The sequence below is a fragment of the Dryobates pubescens genome, chromosome 17, assembly GCF_014839835.1.
Source record: "Dryobates pubescens isolate bDryPub1 chromosome 17, bDryPub1.pri, whole genome shotgun sequence".
Classification (NCBI taxonomy): domain Eukaryota; kingdom Metazoa; phylum Chordata; class Aves; order Piciformes; family Picidae; genus Dryobates; species Dryobates pubescens.
In genome coordinates this window covers 8,969,487-8,995,958 of record NC_071628.1, presented here as the reverse complement: position 1 = coordinate 8,995,958, position 26,472 = coordinate 8,969,487, and the positions used below count along the sequence as shown (strand labels likewise).

The window sequence follows — 26,472 nt, the reverse complement described above, 5'->3', positions numbered from 1 at the left end:
ACTTCTCCCAGATCCTCAGAGGAGAGACATTGCAAAAGGAGAGTAGGTCTTGAAGCATTTGTATCAGAAAGGCGTGCAAGAGAAACCCAAAGAAATGAACCCATTTTTTAGGTGATGACTTTCAAAAGAAGCTCAGAAAGTTGTGAGCAGATCCACTTGGTGACCACTGTGTTTGCTTGGTTTGTCAGATGAACTCCTACAGAATGTACAATAAGGCTTACAAGAGACAGTGGAACAGGTCTCTTGAAGGTGACTGGAACAGGTCAGATGAAGGTGACAAGCCAAGTAAGATACCTCCAGGTTCTCCAAAGTGATATAACGTAAGCTCACTCTCTCCTCTGGGTTTCTTCTGCACTTTGTCTTCCAAGTTTGCCTTCAAGACTCATCTCTTTGGGGTGAAATCTGCCTTTTGGTTTTGTTTCTGTCGCAGTGCTGAGTGCAGCACTTCTCTCTGCAGCAGATTCATCCTTGTAACAAACCAACCTGAGCTAAGTAGGTTTGATGGCCATCCTTTCTACCCCTTGTCTCTGGTTCATAGCCTCTCCCAGCTCACTCCAGTCACTCTCTGACAGCAGGCTTTGAAATACACAGCTAAATAGTTAAGCAAAGACCCTACATTTTCTGTCATGCTCTGTCATAAGGACCAAGAGCTACTAGAACATACCCTTTTTCATCCTTAACTTCCAAGAAGGTACTTGAGATCCTAAGAAGTGTTGCTGCTGTGATGGACTATAAATGCCTAGACATAAAACTATAAATGTTCAACACTTCTCCATGAACAGAAGAAATCCTGATAGCTCCAATGACCGTTGGACTTCAGAACAGTCATTACAACAGCTACTGATCTGTAGGAATGAAGCAGTTATGCCAGTGCAGAACAAGAAGATGATGATGGCTGTTTGCATAGGGCATCATTTTGCAGATCTTATTTAAGGAGAAAACCTGCCCAAATTGTCAAGGCAGTCCTTGATGACAACTTCAAACCAAGCACTTCCGTTCTCAGTAATGATTCCTCTCCCTGACCACCAAATACCTCAGCAGGGGCGTCATGGGCAGCAGGGTAACTGGGGAAAGAGCAGTTTTCTGCTAAATCTGAGGGGTCTAAAAATGAGCTTCCAAGAATCCAAAATACACCAGAGAATCACAGAATGGTGGGGGTTGGAAGGGACCTCTGGAGATCACCTAGTCCCACCCACCTGCTAAAGCCAGGTATGCCTAGATGAGGCTGCATGGGAATGTGTTCTGTTGGGTTTGGAAAGTCTCCAGAGAAGGACACTCCACAACCTCTTTGGGCAGCCTGTTCCAGGACTCCGCCAAGGAATTTTCTCCTTAAGTCCAAGTGAAATTTCCTGGGTTCCAGTTTGTGCTTGTTGTCCCTTGTCCTTTCACTGGGCAGAGTCTGGAAAGTCTGGACCCATCCTCTTGCCCCCCACCCACCCTTCAGCTCTTGCTGAGCATTGAGCAGATCCCCTCTCAGGTTGCTCTTCCCCAGGCTCAACAGCACCAGGGCTTTTCCTCCTCACAGAGATGCTCTAAGCCCCTCAGTGTCTTTTTAGCCTCCCTTGGACTATCTCCATTTGTTCCCTGTCTCTCTTGAACTCTTGAACTGAACCCAATACTCCAAAGACCATGTTTTTCTGGGGGCTGTTCAAGCCCCACATTTCTCATTGAGGCTGCTCCTTGACTGAGAGCTGTGAAGCAACACAGCCCTGGCTAGACAATGTGCCACTTCTGCATCCCCCTGAACCATCACTCGATTCATCCAGCCAGAGCTGTTTCCTCCCTGCAAGATTGTCAAGGTATTATAAATTAAGAAACTTAGCAAAGAGTATGTAATCTTCCCTGAAATAGCCTGCAGATATGTCACTGTACTAAATGTGTTTCAGATTTAATGAAGCTTTAATGTCCTTTTTAATTTTGCCTGTTTCTATATCACCAGGGGTCGAGCAAGGCAATCAGCACTCAAGAGGGTGGTTTGGTTTAAAACTAGGAAAAACTCATTTGCTTATGAGTTGCACTGTATTTTCTTAATTAAATTTACTAAGTAAAATGGTTTAAGTTCAGCCAACCAATGACCTCTGTATGTAGATTTGGATTTATAAATAGCGTCACACTTTAAAGAAAAAAAAACTCCAACCCCAAAAAACAAACAGATTAAAGCTTCACTAAAGGGATTCTCAGACTCTTTATCATCTGTCTCAAGGAAGTCATAGAAACATTTTGTAGCACAAGCCCCAGTGCAGGACACAAGAAGGATGTAAACGACCAAATATAATAAAAAACTTTTCTCCTTTGCATTTACACAATAAAACTCAAAAACTAAAGAGCAGATTCCTAAAGCGCTGTAACAAACCCACAACATTTTCATTCATGCTATCATAGAGTCCTAGAATGGCCTAGACTGGAAAGGACCTTAGAGATCATCTACCCCAATCTCCCTGCCACAGTCAGGGATGCCTCTCAACAAGGCTTGGCGCATCCAACCTGTCCTTGAACACTTCCAGGGAGGAGGCGATCACAATATCTCTGGGTAGCCTGTTCCAGAGTCTCAACACCCTCATACTGAAGAACTTCTTCCTAAGAAGTCTAAACCTACTCTCCCTCAGCTTAAAATCATGCCCCCTTGTCCTACTGCTCCACACCCCTATGAAAAGTCCCTCTTCAGCCTTCCTGTAGGATCCTTTCAGGTACTGGAAGGTGCACTGCTTGGGTCTGGGAACTGAGTAGTAGATGTAGCTTTGAGCATTAAGGAGGGAAGGGGAATGTTTAATCATCAAGGAGCTGCTTCTTACTTCCCTATGGATAGGGAAAAGCCCTAGTGAGCTGCAGTGCTCTGTCCAGTTCAGCCATGTGCCTACCCAGACTGTGCCCAGTGAAAGGACAAGGGACAACAAGCACAAACTGGAAGCCAGGAGGTTCATTCCATCTGAACAAGAGGAGAAATTTCTTTGCTGCAGGAGCAGGCTGCCTAAAGAGGCTGTGGAGTTTCCTCTGGAGAGATTCCAAACCCCCCTTGCCATTGTGATCCTGGTCAAGCTGCTGTAGGTGCCCCTGCTTTAGCAGCAGGGTTGGACTGGATGATCTCCAGAAGTCCCCCTTGCAGCCCCTACCAGTCTGTGTAATGCTAGCATGGAAATATGAAAATCAAATCAGATCAGCAAGAAATATGTCAGAATAACACTTTCCTACATACTTTCACTTGTCTGTGTGTGATTTTGATGAGGCTCTGGCCCATGTTGCCCAGAGAGGTGGCAGATACCCCATTCCTGGACCCACTCTGGAACAGGTTGTTTGGGGTTCTGCAAAACCTCTAGTTTCAGATGTCCCTGCTGACTGCAAGGGTGTTGGACTAGATGACCTTGAAAGGTCCCTTCCCACCCAAACTATTCTATGATTCCATGATTTTATATCTAAAAAGAGGTAAGGGAAACAAAACAGAATATGAAGCCCTCGATTTTGGTGACAACTCTAACCTTTATGGTCAGAGCAGTGAAACATTGGGACAGGTTGCCCAGAGATGTGGTGGAGGCCCCATCCCTGGAGGGTCAAACTTGAAGGGGCCCTGAGCAACATGATCGAGTTGGAGATGTCCCTGCTGACTGCAGGGGGGGGTGGACAAGATGACCTTTGAGGGTTCCTTCCCACCCAAACCATTTCATGATTCTATGATTTTATACTTAAAAGTGGTATCTTTTAGGTATCTATTTTATCTATCTTTGTATATATATATATATAGAATAGAATAAACCAGGTTGGAAGAGACCTTCAAGATCATCGCATCCAACCCATCAACCAATCCAACACCACCCAAACAACTAACCCACGGCACCAAGCACCCCATCAAGTCTTCTCCTGAAAACCTCCAGTGATGGCGACTCCACCACCTCCCCAGGCAGCCCATTCCAATGGGCAATCACTCACACACCTATATTGAAAGATATATTTAAGACTTTATATCTATCTAAATAGATATAAATATCTATAAAGATCTATATCTCTACATCTAGATATAGATATACAGATAGATCTATCTATATCTATCTACCTATATCTATCTACCTACCTATAAATAGCTATCTATAGATATCTATCTATCTATAGATATCTATAGATCTCACTGATATCTATAGATATCACTGCATAGATATCTATCTATAGATATCTATAGATATAGATATATCTATCTAGATATATTTTAGGTATTTCTATATATATAAAAGATACCTTTTAGACATTTTTATATCTAAATTTTTATATCTAAAATGGGAAGGAAAAAAGAACACGAGACCAGAAGTTTAGATGACAACTCTAACCTATCTGGTGATAATATTAATGTGCAGGTAAGTGACCAGAAAGTAAAAATGACTTGTTGAAATAATAAAATCAACACCTTTGGAACCACAAAAATGGAAATCCAAAAATCCTCACTGACAAATCACTGCCTCCACATGGCTCTTTCCTTGCCTGCTTGTATATTGTTAATAAGAATTACAACGGCAGCTTGGTCTGCACCCTGTGTTCAGAGACAGAGGGAGGAAGGGAAGGAAGTTCCAAACATATTTTTAGGACACTTCAGGCAATGAAGTCTCCCACTTAGATTATTTTCTGTGTTGTGCAAGGGTTTGTTTTGTGGTTCTGTTTTTTTAATTTACAGTTCTGCTGAAAAGCATGGGATGTTTTTATTCTTGCTTCAGACACATTCCATGTTTCTCGGCATAACTGCAAATTGAAAATAAGCGCTCCGAATATCGCTGGTGCTCCAGCTGAAGGAGGAACTTTTATAGTCTGAAACGTTCTAAAATTTGTTCTTAATTACCTCGTGCACATTTTGCACAATTAAATTTCCATCCAAGGATTTTGCATTTAGATTGTGCACTGCAGTTAAACCTCTCGTTTTATGGAGAGGCAGCCGCCACTTCGGGAACATTCAGACAGAGGAAACTTTAAAAATCAGACTTAACTACTGGATAACATAAAATTCCCTAGGTGGAATTTCATTCCAAGACCAATTTATCCATTCCTAGATAGATGGCTTCCAAATCACCTGAAACTCTGCAGGGTATGGACCTTAATAAATATTAAATACCTCAAAAACTACTCTAAGATTTCTCTTCCTTTCCAACATCAATTTCTCTGTCCTCTTATTGCATGGTTTTAAGAAGGGGGGAAAAAAAACAACACCCGAGAATCCAAAAGGATATAACAGCAATTTACCAGCATTAAAGTGCTTCTGAGGTTAAACTGACAACAAAGAAGAACAGAAACACAAAGCATCTTGAAGTAGGGTTTCAATTAAATGTGCAGGATTTAGTAATGCAGGATGAGAAGGGGGGGGGGGGGGGAAGAAAGGAAAAAAAAAAGAAAAGAGTTACAAATTAATTTAATCTTCTGCCTATAGTTTGCAGCTGCACTCCAAAGTGTCTGGGGCTTAAGAACAAAGCCTTGAAAGGCCTGGGAGTGAGGGAAGCTTCAATTTTTAATGTATAAGGCCATTAGCTGATAACTTGTGGAATCTGCGACCCCTGTGGAGGGGCATAAGCGCGGGTAACAGAGACTGATGAAGTGACAGATTTGTTCATGTCTAGGACTATGAGGAAGAAGGTTATTACTAATAACCATCAGGCCCAACAGAAATATGCCCTAATAACCTTTGGGACATTCCTTGGCTTGAGCAGATGAGTTGAAGCTCTCTCTCCATAAAATATATTAAAAATCAAAGCCTAATTCACCTTAATTAAAGATAATTAGTTTCACTTTGACTTCTTTTAAATATGAACTATAGGAAATGCACTGCAAACTAAAGAGCTCAGACAATCATGATTAAATTGCACATTTCTTCCCCTCCACAAACCCCTTCTATTACCAGGCTTTTACGGCTGCGTCTTCAAAGGTGTTGCTCAGAAGAGCAAAGCCCTTTCTAAAGGTGGGACCTGGGCCTTTCAGGACCAATCTACAGAAATTGGTGGCTGCAAAATTCACACAAATGGTCCATAAAGATTAATGAGGCCACTTGTTGGAGAAGAGAGGCTTCATGCTTTCTTTGTGTGTGTGTGCGTGCGCTGGATTTGTATTCAATAGCTACAGGAAAAAGAAAAGTCAATCTGGTTGTTCTGATGGAAAGCAGCTCCATGGAGAAGGACCTGGGGGGGCTGGCAGAAAAGTCCAGTATGAGCCATCAGTGTGCTCTTGTGGCCAAGAAGGCCAGTGGTCTTCTGACATACATGAAGAAGTGTGTGGCCAGCAAGCTGAAGGAAGTTCTCCTCCTCCCCCCTCTACTCTTCCTTAATCAGGCCATATCTGGAGTACTGGGTCCAGTTCTGGGGTGTCCAGTTCAAGAGAGGCAGGGAGCTACTGGAGAGAGTCCAGGGGAGGCTACAAAGGTGCTGAGGGACCTGGGGCATCTCTGTGAGGGTAGGAAAGGCTGAGACATCTGGGGCCGTTTACCCTCATGAAGAACAGCGTGTGAGTGGATCTGCTCAACGCTCAGTCAGAGATAAAGGGCCCATGAGGGGCAAGAGGATTGGGCCATACTCTTCTCAGTGGCACCCCAGAACAGGGCAAGAGGCAATGGGCACAATGTGGAAACCAGGTGGTTCTACCTGAACAGGAGAAGAAATTTCTTTGGTGTGAGGCTCTCCAGAGAGGTTGTGGAGTCTCCTTCCCTGGGGAGATTCCAAACCCACCTGGCTATTGTGATCCTGGGCAAGCTGCTGTGGATGGACTGGATGATCTCCAGAGGTTCCTTCCAACCTCCACCACACTGGGTTTCTGTGAAAAGCAGCTCAACTGCAGCTGTTCTCCATCTCCACAGGTATGACAGTTCATACACCATGAGAAACCAATTAAATAATAGGGCAAGGTGGAACTGACTGAGAAATATTTCTAAATGTTGCTATTTCAGAAGTAAAACCAGCTATGCTACACAGTATAAAAACACCAGAATGTTAATTTACCTTACACAATCCTATATGTAATAGATATATATCCTATATATGCACACCACAGGGGATGGTATCCCTTCATTGTCCACTTATCCATCCACTCAGGTAGAGAATTGTCTTATTTATTTGGCCACCTCAGTGCCTGCCCGGGGTGGCCTAAGAGCAATTGCTGGGAAACATGATACATTGAGGTCTCACCCCGTGCAAACTGTACCTAAACTTCCACTTTATTGCAGCTTAGTTCACAATCTTCACCTAATATAGGGTTACATCCCAGTGCAGCAAGCGGATAAATCATCCTGGAATATTACTCTGGCTAAGTTTAGCTGGGAGTGGAGCATATGTGCTTCCGAGTCACTGAAGCAAAGGCCCATAAAATACACTAATTACTGGAAGTTATGGTCACTGAGTGATTGATAGCGCTCTGCGAGGCAACTTCCCCTGTCTCCAGCTCTTCTGACGGGCCTCCCCCCACCGACACAGCAATTATTAATTCATGACCCAACCCTCAGGCACTGGTACCTTTCCTTCTAATTCTGCCACCACAAAGATGGGGATGGAGCTGGACATTGTCTGTCTTCATCCTGGTGGCTGCTGAAGATGGTAGATGAGGAAAAGGGAGCTAACGGTTTGGAGAAATCACTCAAAATAGCTCAAGGGGGAAAAAAAATAATGAAAATTGAGGCCAGCTTTTTCCTAAGAACAAGTTTCTGAAAGGCATCATTCTGTATAGATTGACTAAAACTACATACATGTAAGAACAATTCAAGTTATTGACTAAAATTCTGCAGGATGACCTCAAGCTGTCTGCTATGAGCCCTTCTCAGAGGCTCAGTGGCTCTACCAGCACCAGCAGCATCACCTTTCCCAGTCTCTCCAGTTTAAACCAGTAATAATAAAATAATTCTCTCATTCCAAGCACACAAAAAGCAAGAACAAGTCCAGTACAAACTGTCCCTTGAGGAGAGACACCTCAGTTCAGCCAAATAGTTTGTTATGACACCAAGACTCCTGCTCTGCATGGAGATCAAATGCAAATTCTTATTTCCTTTTAAAGCCTGACCTTTGCCATCATCTAAGGGCCTATTTTAATTAATATTCCTCCTGCCTGTGCTCAGAGGAGCTTTTGACACTGTAGGTCAGAGATGGTCCACATCTCCTTCCAGCAGTCACACTGACATTCACAGTTTACCCATCATCATCATGACCCTTTCTACCAAACCCTCATCAAGTCTCCAGGTGCACTACAGAAACCATGCTGTACCACCAAGCATTGCATCTCAGAACTGCCCCTCCAACATCTATCTGCTGATGTTTAGGTAAGGGTGTAAAAGTGATGCAAGACCAACCATAACGTTGGCATAAGTGAAATCCTGCAGAAGAAGAAATTGTGGTTTGCAGAACTTCCTGCAGATCAGCTCATGACCTTCATCTTGAACCATTTCCACTTCAAAGCTGAAGATATGTCACTGATCACAAATTTCAGACTCCTTAGAAATTCTCCTGAAGACTCCTGTCCTTGACCAGATTACATAAACCTGAGTCTTTACATCACTTGTATGCAGTTAAACATCTTAGACTGAAGTGCTTTGAGAGAATCACCTTAAAGCTGATTCTTTAGAGCTTCTTCTCTTATCACACCCTCTTCAAACATCATCTCCTCTTTGCCTTTATCATCTGAGTGAGCTCTTCTTATATCTGTCTGTGCTCCCAGCCCAAGTGTGCTGGGAGTCTAAGACTCCACGAAGTTGACACTGCATGCAATGAGTGTTAGCCCTACTCAGAAGAAATGCCTGTGTGCTTGAAAGACATGATGGAAGGATGTGTGTTGGATGCATATTGGTGTTCCTGCCTGTGGAAACACACACCACCCCAGGAACTCTGTCATATGTGTGCTTGGAACATTGCTTCAAGAAGCATCTTACTGCAAAGGTCACAAACTACTAGTGACCCTCAAAAACTCTCACAAATACACAGACAACAGAGAACTCTGGTGACTGAAGACTTAAAATAGAAGGTGCAGGAAGGTATCATTAGCCATGCACACAAGCTCATGTTCTACTTCCAAAACTTACTTGGCTTGTAGCACAAGAAAATCACTTTCATTTCCTGTATTTCAATGTAATCCAATGCAATCCTATCATATCTGAAGACATGAGCCCTGGATCTTCCGGCAAGGATTTGGAAGTCTATTCCTATAAGGAAGAAATCTTGTACATCCAACCCTTACCAAGACCCTAGCTCAGGTTGCCTAGAGAGGTGGGAAGTGCCTCATCTCTTGAACTGTTGCAGGTCAGGCTGTTTGGGGCTCTAAGCAACCTGCTCTAGTTGCAGACATCCCTGCTGACTGCTGAGGGACTGGACTAGGTGACCTTTGAATGCTCCTTCCAACCCAAACCATTCTATGATATGATTCTATGATTGATATTATTTTGCCCCTATGAAAAATGTGGATCAAACCTATTCCTTTCCCTTCCCAAAACTCCCTTCCCTTTCATCTCCTCATGACACATACGAGACTGGTCCTCAGTAGCATCTTGAGAGCATGACATTGCTCTTCAGCAGGCAGCTTTGAGGTGGTAAAATCCAGGGGAAAACCAAGAAACAACCCGTTGTAGAAGCAGGAAGACTTGAAAATACACCAGCCCTATAGAGTGCAACCAACACTCTCCTCACCCTGCTTCTTCAGCCATGGGAAGGAGCTTGGAATTAGATGATCTTTAAAGGTCCCTCCCAGTTCAAACCATTCTGTGATTCTATGATTCTGGTCTCTTACAGCAGTCTCCTACCCTAAGAGAAGTGGCTGAGCTGAAGGTGTATCTGCTCCTCAAACATCCAAAACCAAGTACCATGAATGCTATCAAGAACCAACAGGATGCATTTTATATTCTTTTGGATGCTTTGCACTTCATGCTGCCATGCAAGGTAGGATTAGAGTCACTTTGGAGAGTAACAAGAAATATCAGGCCATTTAAAGTATCCTCCTGAGCAGAGCACAGCTCTTGGAGGCAGCCCAGATCGGTTAGAGAGCACACAGAGTACTCGGCCTCAGCCCAGTCGGCTCAGAGTGTATTTTATGACTGAGTTATAAACCCCTGAAAAACTGCTTTTCAAAATGAAAATGCTGACACTGTCTTCAGTGTGGTGACAGCAATGTCATCAGTTTAAATTGAACCTGCTTTGTCAACCTGTGAGCACTTCAATAAAACATCTAAACACCTCATGGAAACACACAAACTGTTTGTGATGATTAAATAGTTTTACAGATGATGGATTAAATTTACTTCATTTCAAAAAATCCTGAAGGAATGCAGACCCCCACAAAATTGTAGAATAACAATAACAGCAGCAATAAGAGAATCATAGAATTGTTTCAGTTGGAGAAGATCTCTAAGATCATTCAGTCCAACCATCAACCCAACACCTCTGTAGCCATTAAGCCATGTCCCCAGGTGCCATGTCCCCAGGTTTCTTGAACACCTCCAGGGATGGTGACTCCACCACCTCCATGGGCAGCCTGTTCCAATGCCTGACAACACTTGCAGGAAAAAAGTTGTAGAGAGCAACGAGGTCTCCCCTCAGCCTCCTCTCTTTGGACTGAACAACTGAAGTTCCCTCAGCTACTGCTCACTGGCCCTGTTCTCCAGACCCTTCACCACCTTTGCTGCTCTTCTCTGGACATGCTCCAGAATCTTAATGTCCTTCGTGGACTGAGAAGCCCAAAACTGAACCCAGGATTCAAGGTGTGGCCACATCAGTGCCCAGTACAGGGCCATGATCACTTCCCTATTACTGCTGGCCATCCTACTGCTGATCCAGGCCAGGATGCTGTTGGCCTTCTTGGCCAACAGAGCACACAGCTGGCTCATATTCAGCTGGCTGTCAACCATCATCACCAGGTCCTTTTCTACCGAACCACTTTCCATTCACTCTGCCCCAAGCCCACAGCTAATAATATGTAAACAAATATCCTAATACTAACAACAATAATAATGCAGATAGCAACATTTCTTCTTCTTCTCTTGGCCAAGGCAAGACTAAACACTGTCAATCACCTCTTACTTCAAAAGCAACATGAACACTCTCCATGTCTTAAACCTTAGGTGGGACCCACACCATATACTCATCACGCTCTGCTAGCAAGTTCTTTTGGGGCAGTTTTCTTCACCTCCACAATCATCAGTTCAGTGGCTCATCACACATGGCTTTGCAGTAAAGAAATTGCAGGCATTGTAAAGGCTCAGAAGAACGTTGAAGAAGATTTACTTAGCTGCTATTTTATGTCATCCTATGTCACAGCAGCCTTGGCTAACTTGGTCCCACATGTCATTTATTTTACATTAACATGCTCTAACAGCACAAAGTTGCAAGGCTGGAGTACTACATTAGTAAATGGAGAGGACTTGGAATTCCTCCAGCAAATGCCCGCTTCTCTTTTTAACAGTTTCATAAACAAGAACCTGGGTGCCTCCACTCCCAATCCCCACGTCAATACAGTGTTACCGTAATGACAGTGACCTTGCGTGGCTCTTTGAGCATCTTCTTCACCTTTTGGGAGACATTTTTCTAAGCCACTGTCCTTGCTTTCATCATTTAACACATCACTCTTAACCACTTCAATAAAGCAGCGATCATGTTGAGGAGAGGTCTCGGAGGACCAGATGACATGCCAATTAACAAAGCACACGGCATCAAATTGGGTTTTGTACATCTGGTTCACAATGCAGTGGTGGGAAGTGAGACTGGGAAATAAAAGGAGTTGAGAAGTTTTAAAAGAGGAGAATCGATGCAAATTAAAGGAGTTTTCCCAGTGTGGGTTAATATAATGTGAAATTCATCCTTCAAACTGAATCACTTTGGGTGGAAAAGACCTTTAAGATCATGGGGTCCAACCATTTTGTAACTCTGCCAAGTCTGGTGCTAAACCATGTCCCTCAGCACCACATCTCCACAGCTTTTAAGCACTTTCAGGGATGGCAATTCAATCACTTCCCTGGGGAGCCTGTTCTTACAGGAACAAACAACTGCCCCAAGCAGAAGGAGACTTTTTCATGACACTGTCCTTCAGCTGGAGAAGTCTCCTGAGAGTTTATTACTTGAGCTATTAAGGCTATAAGGGTTTCCAGCTGTAGCTGGCTTGTTTGTGGCCAGCATGAAGAGAGCTATATGAACATAACCTAGTGTCACTACCACACCAGAGCTTCCTGTCCCATCTTCCAGACAAAATACAAGCCAGATTTGATCTTACTGGTCAAGATGCCATCACAACACAGGCATTGCTACACAACTTATACACTCTAGATTATCTTTCCTATAAATAATCATCCATTTTCATTGAGTCATTGGAATTCATGGTTCTTCAAACATCTGATAAACCCCAAGCTGAAATAAAAAAAGCCACCTTTTCCCAGAATCAAACCTGACCTTATTCTGACCAAACCTGCAGAAAGCATGGCTTCTCCTCAATGGCCACATTTATGAGCACATTCCCTCTGAACTGTTCATTCTGATAAGTCTTTCTCCTGTCCTGGCCCATCAAGATGTGATATAGAAATACCATCATCTTCCACCCTAGAGGTATTGAAAGGATGAAGAACCATAGAACCGTTTAGGTTGGAAAAGACCTTCAAGAATATCAAGTTCAACCTATTCTGCCTAGTCCAGCACTAAGTCATACCCAAAGCACCACATCCACACAGACTATAAACACATCCAACCATCAACCCAACACCACCATGATTATTAAACCATGACCCAACTGCCATGTCCACTTGAGTTTTGGGGTTTTTTTAAACACCTCCAGGGATGGTGAGTCCACCACCTCCCTGAGCACCCTGTTCCAATATCTGAAAAGCCTTTCAGTGAAAAAATTATTCCTAGTGTCCAGCCTAAATCTCCCCATGTGCAGCTTCAGGCCCTCATGTTCTATCACTAGCCCTACTTCTTACCCTCATTTGGAGTTTTATTAGAGGGCTTAAGAGTGTTACTGGGTTGTACAGAGGATGTCACCGAACTGAACACAGTAAGAATAAATCCATTCTAAATCCAGGCAAAAAATGTAGCAATAATTAAAAGCATGCAGATATAGAAGAATACACAAAGACTACATTAAAATATCTTCATATTAAGATTTTATTCTGGCAATATGCACGTGAAAATGACAAGATATTTGCTTACCTCCATGAAGGAAATCCCTAGACTCCAGACATCCGAATGAATTCCATACTGTTCTCCTGAAATCCTCTCAGGCTGCAAAGAAACATCTTAAGATTAGCAAACAAATTTCACAGAACCATAGAACTGCTTAGGTTGGAAAAGCCCTCTAAGACCATCGAGTTCAACCATCAACCCAACATCACCATGGCCACTAGACCATGTCTCTAAGTGCCATGTCCACATGTTTCCTGAATGCCTCCAGGGATGGTGACCACCACCACATCCTTGGGTGGCCTGTTCAAATGCCTGACCACTCTTGCAGAGAAGAAATGTTCCTTAACATACAATCTAAACCACCCTACCTGGCACAATTTGAAGCCATCTCCTCTCATTCTATCACCTGATACTAGGGAGCTTTGTGTTTTGCACAAAATGCAAAGCTGTATGTTTTATGTATTTATCTCACAAATCTCAGCCCAGGGCAAGCAAATCAATTGAGAAAGCACAAAGAGTGCTGAAAGCTCACCAGCTAACCTGGCAAAGGTGGAGTCACCATCACTGGAGGTGTTTAGGAAGAGACTGGATGGGGTGCTGGGTGCCATGGTCTAGTTGATTAGATGGTGTTGGATGATAGGCTGGACTTGATCTCAAAGATCTCTTCCAACCTGGTCTGGTCTGGTCTATTCTATTCTACTCTATTCTATTCTTCAAACACCACTTATTTTTGCCTCTCTGCAAGTGGAAAGGGCTTGGCACTGCTCAGGCTTGCAGCCACACATGGCTATGGACCTTGTAAAGTTGACTTTGGCTGGTTTAGCCAACATATAAAGCTTGCAGACATGCAGCAAAGCACAGGGTCAAGTTGTGTGAGTCCACTGGTACACACATTTATTGCTAAGCCCAGGTGAGCTACCAGGAAACAAGATTCTGATGTTGAGTCGAGGGAATGGGGAGTAACTGGTTTAAGAAGCAAAGTTATTGAAGCCAAAAGAATCAATGAAGTCACATGCCAGCAATTTTATTTTATATACTTTTTAATTTCAGTTTTGACCTATAGGAAAAAAAAAAAGAAAAAGAAAAAGAAAAAAATATCACTCCAAAGTATTAATAGCAGGCTTAATGCCTCATGAAATAGAATGCTGTAAAATATAACTGCTAGTTTTTACTTGAAAGCTACAATTTAAGCATTTCCAAGGTCAAGTACAGCATGAAATGTAACAATAAAAGGCTCCATGAGACCTCTCTCCCCACTGTGCTGTTAATGCACCTGTCTAGCCCAGCCACCTACAAAGCACTGGCTGTATTTTTAGTCTTTAATAATCCAGAGACCTTTTTTAGAAAGCAGGCTCCCAAATTAGTGCCAGCCCAATGTGTTTTCGGATGTTTACTCTGCACTGCTAATCCCAGGTCAAGAGCTTTTAGCGCAGCTTGAATGTTAAATAAAAAACACACTGCTGCCTGGGTTATCTTTAAAGGTAGCCTTCCCTAAGCTGCCTTCACCTACAAAACACCCCAGAAGCAACAGGAATGAAATCTTTTTGACCAAGTCTCACTGATTTTGAGCTGAACAGTGGTCAATTTGTTTGGTATTTATTTTTCATTACTTGTTTTAAGAATAGTTCTAGCTATATATAACTAACTTAAGTAAGATTTTTGGGGATCACTGTTCCAAGTCATGATTCTATGAATCTTTGAGTCTATCAATCTGTGAATGCATGATTCTATCTTTATCATAAGAAGGACACAGAGCTGTTGGAGCCAGGCCAGAGGAGGGCCACAAAGACGATGCAAGGGCTGCAGCATCTCTGCTGTGAGGATAAGCTGAGGGCACTGGGGTTGTTCAGCCCAGAAAGGAGAAGGCTCTGGGAGGACCTTATAAGCTGCCTTTCAATACCTGAAGGGATCCTGCAGGAAGGCTGGAAAGGGACTTTTCATAAGGGTGTCTAGCATCAGGACAAGAGAGAATGGTTTGAAGCTGAGGGAGAGTAGGTTCAGACTGGATATTAGGAAGAAGTTCTTCAGTACGAGGGTGGTGAGACTCTGGAATAGGCTGCACAGGGAGGCTGTGGATGCCTCCTCCCTGGGGGTGTTCAAGGCCAGGTTGTATGAGACCTTGAGCAGCTGAGTCTAGTTGAGAGGCATCCCTGCCCATGGCGAGGAGGTTGGAGCAGATGATCTCTAAGGTCCCATCCAACCCAAGCCAGTCTAGGATTCTATGATCTGTAAATCTGTGATTCCACAACTAGCACAGGTCAGCATATCTTTGAAATGTTTACAACAGCATCCCATAGGGATATGATTTTAAAGCATCTTCTTACACTGACAAAGATCCTCATCAAAATGCGGAGAAGCAGCCAAAAACGTATATTGATATTTAAAATATTACAAGTTACAACATAATATAGTATCAGCTGTCCTGGCCCAGTGTGGGCCCTGCAACTGGAGCAGTGCCATGGATCATTTTGGTGGAGATGAGACCCTGTTTTTGCCTAAACCACCAAATCAGATGCAGAATTCACACTGAGCAACATGAAATTCTTTATTCTTGCTTTACAAGTATTTTCTTTATATATATATATATATATATGTATGTATGTGTGTGTATATATATATATACACACACACTCTAAGATGTGGGTTTTAAGATGCATTTTATGTATTTTTATATTTATGTATCTTTATATAAAGTATATATTTATATAATCTATAGGTTTTAGGCAGTCTATATATCTCCATATTTTGTATGGGTATAAACATATGCATCTTTTATGTATTATGCACTTACATGTTGTAATTACATAAAAATAGAATTGTAAATATTATCTATAACATTTATAAATGTAAACATGATATACTTTACAAATGTACATTCTATTCTATAAAAATAAATAAATGTTGTATATACTTCCTAAATCCACAGGCCATTCTATATAAAGTCTATTTTTTCCTCCCTCTATATTAACTATCTTACTTCTTTTATATATATCTCGGTATCTATATCTCTATATATCTCGATATCTATATCTCTATATCAATATCTATATCTACTCTAAACATTTATATATAAAACACAAGCTCAAGTTTTAAAGAGCAGCTTATTTTTAGAAATTATTTATCCACAGAATATCATGGCCAGTAAATCACTTGCTCCTTGAAACAAAAAAATCCAGTCTGATGAATTCAAGAGCAGGGAAAAGCAGATGAGAAGAAGAAGAAGAAAACAAAGTGCAACACACAGATCAACCTAAAGATAAGCAGCTCTATCAAAAGAGATTTTTTGCTTGTTGGTTTTCAGCAGAACCTCCATTTTTTTTTTAATGGTTTCAAATTCACTCAGTCTGCCAAGGCAAAGCAAAGCTTCATTATTTTCTGATGAGTAGACTATAAATTTGATCACGACAAAGAACTCGTAGAGCAAGCGGAACAATCTGGAGACAAGAAATCAGATCAAGTGATCATTTTAGCTTAAATCTCTCTTCTACAATTAATAGATGCCTGCATCACATTCATCCATAAACAATAAGGAGAGGGGAAGGAAAGGAAAAGTAATTTATTTAATGTACACCTGGGAAAGAGAATAGTAATCTTGACTTGAACACTAAAAGCATAATACAATTTAATTCTTAGATCTGCTTAGGACCACTCTTAAGAGTAACAACTGAGTTGGAAAAGTTGATTAATTTGAAGCTGTTTGTGTGTTTGATTTGCTCTATTCCAGTTCTTTTAGAAAATGGAGGCACAGAGGCTTACTAGTGAAGGTAGAAATGCATTAGAAAACATATTTTCCCTCCCCTCCCTTTTCTATTTTACATTTTTCTGCACATGATATTCTGATGACACAGGATAGCCCAAGTCTTTCTAGGATGAGTGTTTCAGAAGCCACATAATGACTACACCTTGACTAGAAAAGCACTTAGTAAACAAATGGACACCCTGGTCTGCTTTCTTCTTACAGGAAAGTAAGGGGGAAAAAAACAAACCTGAAAGCAATTAAAGGTCATGGATTTCTCTCTCCTCTTTCCTGAGGTTTGAAAAACACAACTAGCAACCACTTTGTATTGTTCACACTTTGTTTTTTAAACAAGCAAAGCACTTAAAAAAAAAGAAATTAATTAATACATAAGTAGTTTTGTGAAAGAATTCTAATGGTTAAAAATAGAAGGCAACTGTTGATGTGCTGCTCTAAGCTGAAGCATTTCAGTTTTTCACAAATGTTAAATGGAGAATTAAAAGTAAATGTATTACCTATTGAAAACTAGATGCTAACTTGTGTCATTTATTTCCAGACTGGCTCCCCTCACTTATATGAATGACATGAACCTCACATGCCAGTTGTCAGGACAGCTAGAATCATAGAATCACAGAATGGTAGGGGTTGGAAGGCACACCCACAGCAGCTTGCCCAGGATCACAACGGCCAGGTGGGTTTGGAAGCTCTCCAGAGAAGGAGACTCCACTGCCTCTCTGGGCAGCCTGCTTCAGTGCTCTACCACCCTTATATTAAAGAAGTTCCTCCTCATGTTTAGATGGAATTTCTTATGTTCAAGTTTGTGTCTACTACCTCTTGTCCTGTCAATGGGCACCACTGAAAAAAACCTGGCCCCATCCTCCTGACACTCACCTTTTAAGTATTTATAAGCACTGATAAGATCCCCCCCTCAGTCTTCTCCAGGATAAAAAGCCCCAAGTCCCTCAGTCTTTTTTCCTAGAGCAGATGTTCTAGTCCTCCTTGCAACCCTTTGCTCTACTGTCTCAAGCAGTTCCCTGTCACTCCTGAACTGAGAAGTCCAGTACTGGATCCATTACTCCAGATGAGGCCTCACCAGGGTAGAGTAGAGGGGGAGGAGAACCTCCCTTGACTTGCTTGCCCCAGTGGTGTGGACATTACACAACATGCAATTTAATGCCCTAATATTACCAGTCCAAGTATTTTCAGGTCCAAACTTCTACAGCAGCTTCACATGGGAAACACCTACATAGAAGTTTTTAAACTAAAGCAGAGTAGATTTAAGTTAGACATAAGGAGTAGTGAAATACTGGAACAGGTTGCCCAGAGAGGTGGTGAAGGTGCCATCACTGGATCCATTCCATATCATATTTGACAGGTCCTGAGCAACCTGATCTAGTTGCAGGTGTCCCTGCTCACTGCAGGGTGATTGGACATGATGACCTTCAAGGGTCCCTTCCAACCCAGTGCATTCTGTGATTTTATGTTGAGACATCAACAAACCCATGAGACGTCTGCTCAGGTTTCAGTGCTTTGCTAAAGGTGCCAAATCTGCTAAAGGCTTGGAGCAGCAGCTCCAAACTATGGACAGTAACAGGCTGTCAGTGGGGCTGCAGAGAGATGTAGGCTATCTGTGGAACAGTGGGTTTAGATTGTTTAACTGGCTCTTGTCTTTGTTCCCAGTTATTACGATGCAGTAAAGGCAACTAGAAATACATGACAGAACCACTCCTCCAGTGTTACTCTTCCCTACTGTCAAGAGGAGCAGTGGTCACAGAGCTGGTAGGTGAGCACAGATAGAATGCTCACAGACTGGTTTGGGTGGAAGTGACCTGTCAAGGTCCTGCAGTCAGCAGGGATATCTCAACTAGAGCAGGTTGCTCAGAGCCTCAAATCACCTGACCTGAAACAGTTCCAGGGTTGGAGCTACCACATCTCTGGACAACCTGGGCCAGGGTCTCACTGCTCTCAACACTAAAAATTTCTTCCTTTTCTCCACTCTGAATCTTCCTCTTTTAGTTTAAATAGGAAGGGAAAGGGTCTGGGTGACAGTGAAAGGGAGCCGTTCCGTGGCATGCACAGTTAAGACACAGCTTATGCTGGGGACAGGGAAGAGATGACATTTGAGAAGTGATTCAGAGCACATCCTGCATTCCACACAACAAGACTGTGAACAAATACTTGTACTTAAATGCTACTCCTGCATAAATCCACTTACCGCCATATAAGCATTTGTTCCAACATACGTCTTGGCTATAGAATTCACCAGCTATCAGACAAAACAGTCTGTTAGAACAATATAAAGATAATGTGGAAATAAAATGGGCAATTATTCCTCATTTAACCTACAATCATCATTCCTATAAATCAACGAAAAATTATGGAAAGGGGAACAAATTTATCTGCGGAGGCATTAAAAATGATTAAATCTCTCTGGTGTTGGGAATGAGAGTTCCAATTTAAACAAGCACTGCATTACAGTTTATGGCAGATAACCTTAAACAATTCTGTTAAACAGGATGCTTATGGCTTTAGTACCCCAAACTAGTCGGATATAAAAAAGTCAATTTGAAGTAGGATTGAGCACGTTCGTTGGGTTTTTTTTTTTTCCCTTTCCCCTCCCTTTTCAGTCAGCTGGCTCAAGATGTGAATAAAGCCACAATTCATCACTTTGAATGCAACCAGCACTAAATACGCTGGAGGGACAACAGATTCTGACAACTCATAATACAAGGCTGACCTTCTCTTTGGTCCTCGTGTTTGGCTGAGAGGAAAGGTGCTGAAATTCAAATCAACATCGCAGCAAGCTCGCGGGTCACTATCAGAGAAGTTCTCCAGGGATGCCCAAAATGGAAATTAATTAAAATTTGTGCTGCACATTGTAAAAGCCCACTACTATTGTTAGTCCCAATATTAATTTTTATTGTGGGCCAGTTGGGCTCCCCAGACACGTCTCTCGTTCTGCCCTCCCTTTTGTCTGGCCGGAACGCTTTCATATCAAAGCTGCATATCAATGAAGTTTGCTATTCGTAAGTAGTAATTACAATATCAGCAGTTTTTACTGTCATTAAACAATGAACAATCATATTCAGATGAAGAAAAGTCGCCCAGAGATTAAAGCTGAATAGGGTTGTCCCAGCAGAGGGGAGCTTGCTGTGGGGCTGGCTGTCTGGCAGCCAGGTGATTTTGACATGAGGGAGGGGAAAAAAAAGAAAAAAGAGAGAGAGGGGGATGAGTATCAAAATGAGGAATTACCTGGGTGCTCACCCCGAAGTCACACAGCTTCACCTGGCCTCGTGTGTTCACCAACATGTTAGATGGCTTCACGTCTGTGGAGGGGGAAAAAAAGAGAGGATTTAATCCATGGCATGAAATCACAGAGTCATTTTGGTTGGAATCAAAATTGCTTTGGTTGGAAAAGACCTCCAAGATGATAGAGTCCAACTGTCAACCTAAGACCATCACAGCCATTGAGCTACGTCTTGAAACAACGTGTCCATGTGTTTCTTGAACACCTTTACATCACATTACATAGGCAAAAAAAAAGCAGAAACCCAAGATCTTAAAGGAGGGAGGGATGGGTATAGCCATTTTAAGCTGGGGAACAGTTCCTTCATTTTCCTTAAATACTGGATCAGTATCACATAGACCTGCATACTGGGGATGCTGCTAAAATGGCAGCACAGACTCAAATGCTTGTAAGGGTTGATGTGCCACTGGTCTCTGCATGCCCAGGCAGCTTATTCCCAAGCCTGGCTATTTCCTTAAGCATCCAAGCAACACTTCCATAACAGCTTCTGCTGCAGGAGAAGACAAGACCAGGCTCCGATTCTCCCAAACCAACCTTTAACCTAACACCACCATGGCCATTAAACCATGTCCAGCCATTAACCCAGCACTGCCAGGTCACCACTAAACCATGTCCCTCAGAACCACATCTACCAACATCTAGAGAGGCATCACATCTACAGAGATCGTTACAAACATTGGCATGATGGATCTGAGTAGGAAATATTTCAAAGGTAGATTGCAAATGCAACCTCTGCTTTGTTACAGTAGCACAGACAACATGAGAGCTGTCCCTCTTGAATACTGATGAACCCTGTTATTAAATCACAGAATCATTTAGGTTGGAAAAACCCCTTAAGATCATCAATTCCAAATCTGTAGGTGACACCAGACTGAGAGGGACAACAAGTGCCCTGAAGGATGAAACCTAGAATTCAAAGTGATTTTGACAAATTGGACAATAAGACTGAAAAAATAAGATGGAATTCAACAGGGACAAGTGGAAGCACCACATTTAGTCAGGGATTAATCAACTGCATAAAGATGGGATTAAACAACTGCCTGGAGTGGAGGCTGGAGTAGGTCTTCAGAAAAGGCTCTGCAGATAATGGCACAAAGTGGAAATGGTAGAGAAGGCACAAACTCCATCACTGGACAATTTAGGAACAAGCCAAAAGCAACACTACAAATGGTGAAGCCTGGTTTTGGATCACAGGATAGCCAAGCTGACCTTCTAAGCTTCACTCCAGCCCTGCAGCCTTGTACTCTGCCACTGTAATGAACCCTGCCTCCCTCTAACAGTCCTCACTGAATTTCATGAAGTGATATTCTCTAAATATTACAAATACAGAAGTGTCCCACACAAACACCTGTAGATAGGAACACAGGGAAAACACAAACACAGGAACACATCTGAGCCTCCTCCTGCCCTAGGAACATAGGCAGTGCAGCTCTGTTCTTCTGCACACCAGTATTTCAGCCTCCACCCCCATGGCTTCTGCTGCATAAAATGGCTCCAATCTCACAGTTTTAAAGCTTTCAGGACCTTAGAATTGTAAAACCATTAAGGCTGGAAAAGACCTCTAAGTTCCTCAATCTAACTGTCAACTCAACACCACCATATCCACTAAACTGTGTCCCAAAATGCCATGTCTAGATATTTCGAATGGTTTGGGTTGGAAGAGGTATTAAAGATCACCTAGTCAAACCCACTTGCCATGGGCAGGGCCACCTTCCACTACACCAGGTTTCTTGAAGATCCATCCAATCTAGCCTCCAACATTTCCAGAGAGAGGGAATTCACAGCTCCTTTGGGCAACCTATTCCAATGTGTCACCACCCCCACAGTAAAGAATTCCTTCCTGACACCCAATCTAAATCTCCACTCTTTCAGTTTAAAACTTGCTCATCCAGTTCTGAACTGGAATGAGGATCTAAATCAAAATGTTGCCATGAAAAGGGCTGTGGAGAGCAGGAGGTCCAAATGGCTCCAGGTCTTTCCTTTGGCAACCACCTTTGCAGAGGTTAACTGGCAGCAATGCCTTAAAACGACCATAAATCCTGCTCCAGCAAGCAAAGCATAGATGTCCCTGTAAAGGCAGGCTGTCGGTGCAGAGACCTTAATGCTGACTCCCCTCCTGTGCCAGAAGATGCTGGTACAACTCTGCTGCATACTGTAAAACCCACATCTGACTGAACATCTAGCCTGATGGCACTGCAGAAAACATTGAGCATCTTTCCTGTTTCAGGCATGCCAATGAGAAAGCATAATGGGAGCATTATGGGCTGGCTTAAACTTGGGAAGATTAGAGCACAGTGGCTTTGCCTAATCACTGCTTTCTTCTGTCAAAATGGATTAAAAGCAATAGCTTTTCTCCCTGCCTTCTTTAAAAGTGAACACTAGTTGGGTGCAGATGGATGAAACCCAACTAGAAAAGAACCTAATTTTGTTTATCATTAAGTTTGCCTTGGTTCAGCAGATGTTTGCTGGTACCACAGTAGCCTGCTTAATTTGTCTCTGTAATGTAGAAATGTATAACCTCAATTAAGAAGCTGATTAAATACTTTCTGATATTTGAGCTAAAAATCCAGTTTAAAACAGGGGAGCATTCACTAGCAGGTGATACAGCTGAAGTGGGTCTGTATGGTTTAAGTATCAATATTGCCTGTGATTTGCAATTTCCCCCCAAAGACAGAAGAAAGACCAGTCACCAGTGTTTCCATTGTGCTACAGCACTCACAGACTGTGTGCATCCCCATTTCCACCTTGTTTTCACAATTCAATCCCTGTGCTGCATTTCTGAAGGATATTCTGATGGATTTTCTGACTTTCCACCCTGGGTGATGAGACAAAGCATCATCACAGAGCAACCCACGCAGTCACAAAATCTCCTGCATGCTTCCCAACAACGTTTTAGGAATGCTTTCGAGCTAAAACTTCAGGAAGACTCAAATATTTGCTTGTGGTATCCCACACTCCTCTCTGGGTTGAGTGACTACTAAATCCATCCAGCCATGCTGAGTGCAGCAGCAGGCTCTGTCCTGGACCCAGAGGAGATCTGTTGTTGCTCAGTAATCCTGTTTAACCTGCTTTCTAATTATATGACAGCCAACAGAGCTGCCTCGTTACGAGGCTTGGTCTGGACTGTAATCAACTAAAGAGCAAGATGCAACTACACACAGAGAAAATCCCACCACCCTGCACCACGAGTCCAGCAGCTGATAGCCCTGACACTGAAGACTGCAGTGCAGCCAGGTTCTTACTTTAATTGTAAAGGTTTTAACAAAAATAATTAATAACCAAATGCAGAGGAGAGACTTTAGTGCAATACAGTTGGAAAGAGGTTTGTAGGATCAGCTCAACTGTGGCACTCTCGCACGAAGCAAAAATCCTTCACTCTGAGTGGAGGGTCTGGGAAGGCAGAAGGAGGCTCTAAGCATGAAACATCATCGCTGACCTCATGGAAAATAATGATAAGGCAACAGGCACACAGATGAAATGTTCCTTCTATAAGGACTCAAACATGTCATGAGCTCAGAGGAAGAGGCAGGGTGGTCTCCAAGTGCAATCCACAAGACCTTGCTCTCTTAAGAGGACTCACCAAAGGAAAACATCATGTCACATCTGTCCCTTGTCCTGTCAAAGAGCCAAAGCTCTACCCAGCCATCAACTTGTGTCACTGGGGACCTGCAGACCACATCTCCCCTTCCCACCACATAGAATCATAGAACTGATGAGGTTTGAAAAGACCTCTGAGATCATCAAGTCCAACCACTCACCTAAAGGTCATAATGCCACCACTACTGCTAAGCTACTACCACTAAACCACATCCCTCAGCATCATATCCACATGGCTTTTAAATCCCTCCAGGGATGGTGGCTCTACCACCTCCCTGGGCAGCCTGTTCCCGTGCCTGAGAACCTCTTCTGGGAATAAATTTTTCCTAATATCCAACCTGAAGCTCCCTTGGTGCATGGGATGTGACAGTAAGCTAATGTAATTAAAACCCCATGTTAATTCATCAAGATCCTGAAATCCTTCCACAAACAAAATGAAAGTTTAAAAAAAAAAAAAAGAGAAGAAAATCCTTAAAAGAAGAAAAGCAAATCGGGGATCAGCCTATAAAGGAAGGGAAGGGTTGGGGACAAGCTGCAGCCAAACAAGCACCTCATGAAAGAATTACTCTCTGGCCTAAGACAATTGATACAAATAGTTGATACAAATATTTGCTATGAATTCCAACAGTTTTGTTGGTTTCATCGAGGGGAAAAAAGTGACAATCCCGGGCAAAACCCAACCAAACCACTTCACAAACTATCTCATCTTGAAGAGTGGGGAGAAAACCCACCCAATCAGTAAATTAGCCTGTTTCATAAACTGCTCCAGTTAATGGGTTAAGCATATTTTTTTGAGGGAGGGGTTGGAAAACAAACGTGCATAAATAATGTTCTGCACCATCTGCTTGTGATTAATATTACTCTTTAGAAGTGAAAGAATTTAAACAAGAGCCAAAAGGGGTCATTATGCTCCCATTACCAGTGCTTGCTTAATACAAATGATTTCTATGAAGCATCAATACAGAGGAGGAACAAGTCCTCTTTATGATAGATATTCCTAAGTCCTTTCACCCCTCTGCAAACAAATGGGACCTCTAAGCTCTCGTGTACCGCTAAACACAACTGTCAGAGGTCCAGCGTTTTAAACACCAAACATTTCACTCATCTTCTTTTACTGAAAAGCAAAAAAGATTAATGACTGGGGGAGGGAGGGACACACACCAACAACCAACACCTATTTAAAAGCTGTCTCTTGACTTTTTGTGTTTTAAATCCATAAAACCACCACACACCGGGTTCAAGGGAGAAAAAGAGATATGAAAGCGGGGTTTGAGCTGCAGATAGCTCACAGAACATTGCTGCTAGCAAAGTGAAGCTGCTGGAAGAACGAAGATAATTCCTGTTGTAATGGCCTATCAGCATGACTTTTGTGCAGGTTGTGATTTATTTGGTTTTAAATAAGTATAAGTGGTCCACGAGAGTGCATCTGCGTGCTGAACTACACAGATTTGTAAGCACGCACACAGAGAGCCTAGTATTTTTGTTTGTGCTTTACTGTATGTGGCACCAGCACTGATTATTTCTCACTGAGCTGAAAATAAAGAAAAAGAAGGGGGAAAAGTCAAACAGGCTGCTCTGGGCATCATTGGTGAAATCCTCAACAAACCAGTTACTGCTGAAATCCTAGAATTCCAGAATGGTAGGGGCTGGAAAGAAACTCTGAAGATCATAGTATTATTAAGGTTGGAAAAGACTTCTAAGAGCAGAGCATCGAGTCCAACCTTCTACCCAACACCTCCATGACCACTAGGCCATGTTGCCAAGTGCCACATCCACAGCTTTCTTGAACGTCTCCAGGGTGATTCCACCACCTCCCTGGGCAGCCTGTTCCAGTGCCTGACCACTCTTGCAGCAAAAAAATTCTTCCCAATATCCAACCTAAACCTCCCCTGGCACAGCTTGAGGCCATAAAGATCAACCAGTTGGGATCTGGTCTTGTTTGTACTTTACTAGTGCCTGTCCTATCAACCAGTACTCCTCAGCTCCAGCTTACGTCAAAAACCAAAAGAGAATTTGATCCTCCTATTGGAAATTCTGGGGGAAAAAAAAGATGGTCTGAGGAATGCATGAGTCTCCCTTGTGTCATAGAGAGTCACACAGCCAACAGGCACTCCAGGAAGATCACAAATTCACACCGAATCCCAGCATGGTGGGGGTTGCAAGTGACCTCTGGAAATCATCTAGTCCAAGCAGGGTCACCCAGAGCAGGTTACACAGGAAAGTATCCAGGTGGATTCTGAAAGTATCCAGAGAAGTAGACTCCACAAACTCTTTAGATAGCTTGGTCCAGGCCTCCAGCACTCTTAAAGTGAAGCAGTTCTTCCTGATGTTTAAGTTAAATCTCCTGAATGCCCTTTGCCCCTTGTTCTGTCACTGGGCACCACTGAAAAGAGGCCAGCCCCATCCTCTTGACCTCCACCCTTCAGATATTTATATGCATTGGTAAGATTCTCTCTCAGTCTTCTCCAGGCTAAAGCACCCTGTAGTTTCACCATACTTAGTCCAAATATGTGGCGCGCTCAAGCTGGCTTGAGTTGAAATGGACCTTTAAAGGTCACCTAGTCCAACCCCACTGCAGTCACAGGGACATCTGCAACTAGAGCAGGTTGCTCAGAGCTCCAAACAACTTGACCTAGAATAGTTCCAGTAATGGGGCATCTCCTGCCTCTTTGGACAACCTGGGCCAGCGTCTCACCACCCTCAATATCAAAAATGTCTCCCTTCTATGTGGTTGGAAGGGA

General features: G+C 42.7%; 1 protein-coding gene across 3 annotated transcripts in view; it reads right to left on the bottom strand.

The window, feature by feature from the left end:
• The window catches only part of MAP2K5 (mitogen-activated protein kinase kinase 5), a 173,366-nt gene that overhangs the window by 60,810 nt on the left and 86,084 nt on the right, over nucleotides 1–26,472 (bottom strand). For all 3 annotated transcript variants that reach the window (XM_054168818.1, XM_009903871.2, XM_054168817.1), the window contains 3 exons: nucleotides 20,080–20,153; nucleotides 19,043–19,093; nucleotides 13,119–13,190 (listed from right to left, as the gene is read on the bottom strand). In XM_054168818.1, coding sequence (XP_054024793.1) covers nucleotides 13,119–13,190; nucleotides 19,043–19,093; nucleotides 20,080–20,153 — 197 coding nt within the window. The remainder of the gene's footprint in view (nucleotides 1–13,118; nucleotides 13,191–19,042; nucleotides 19,094–20,079; nucleotides 20,154–26,472) is intronic.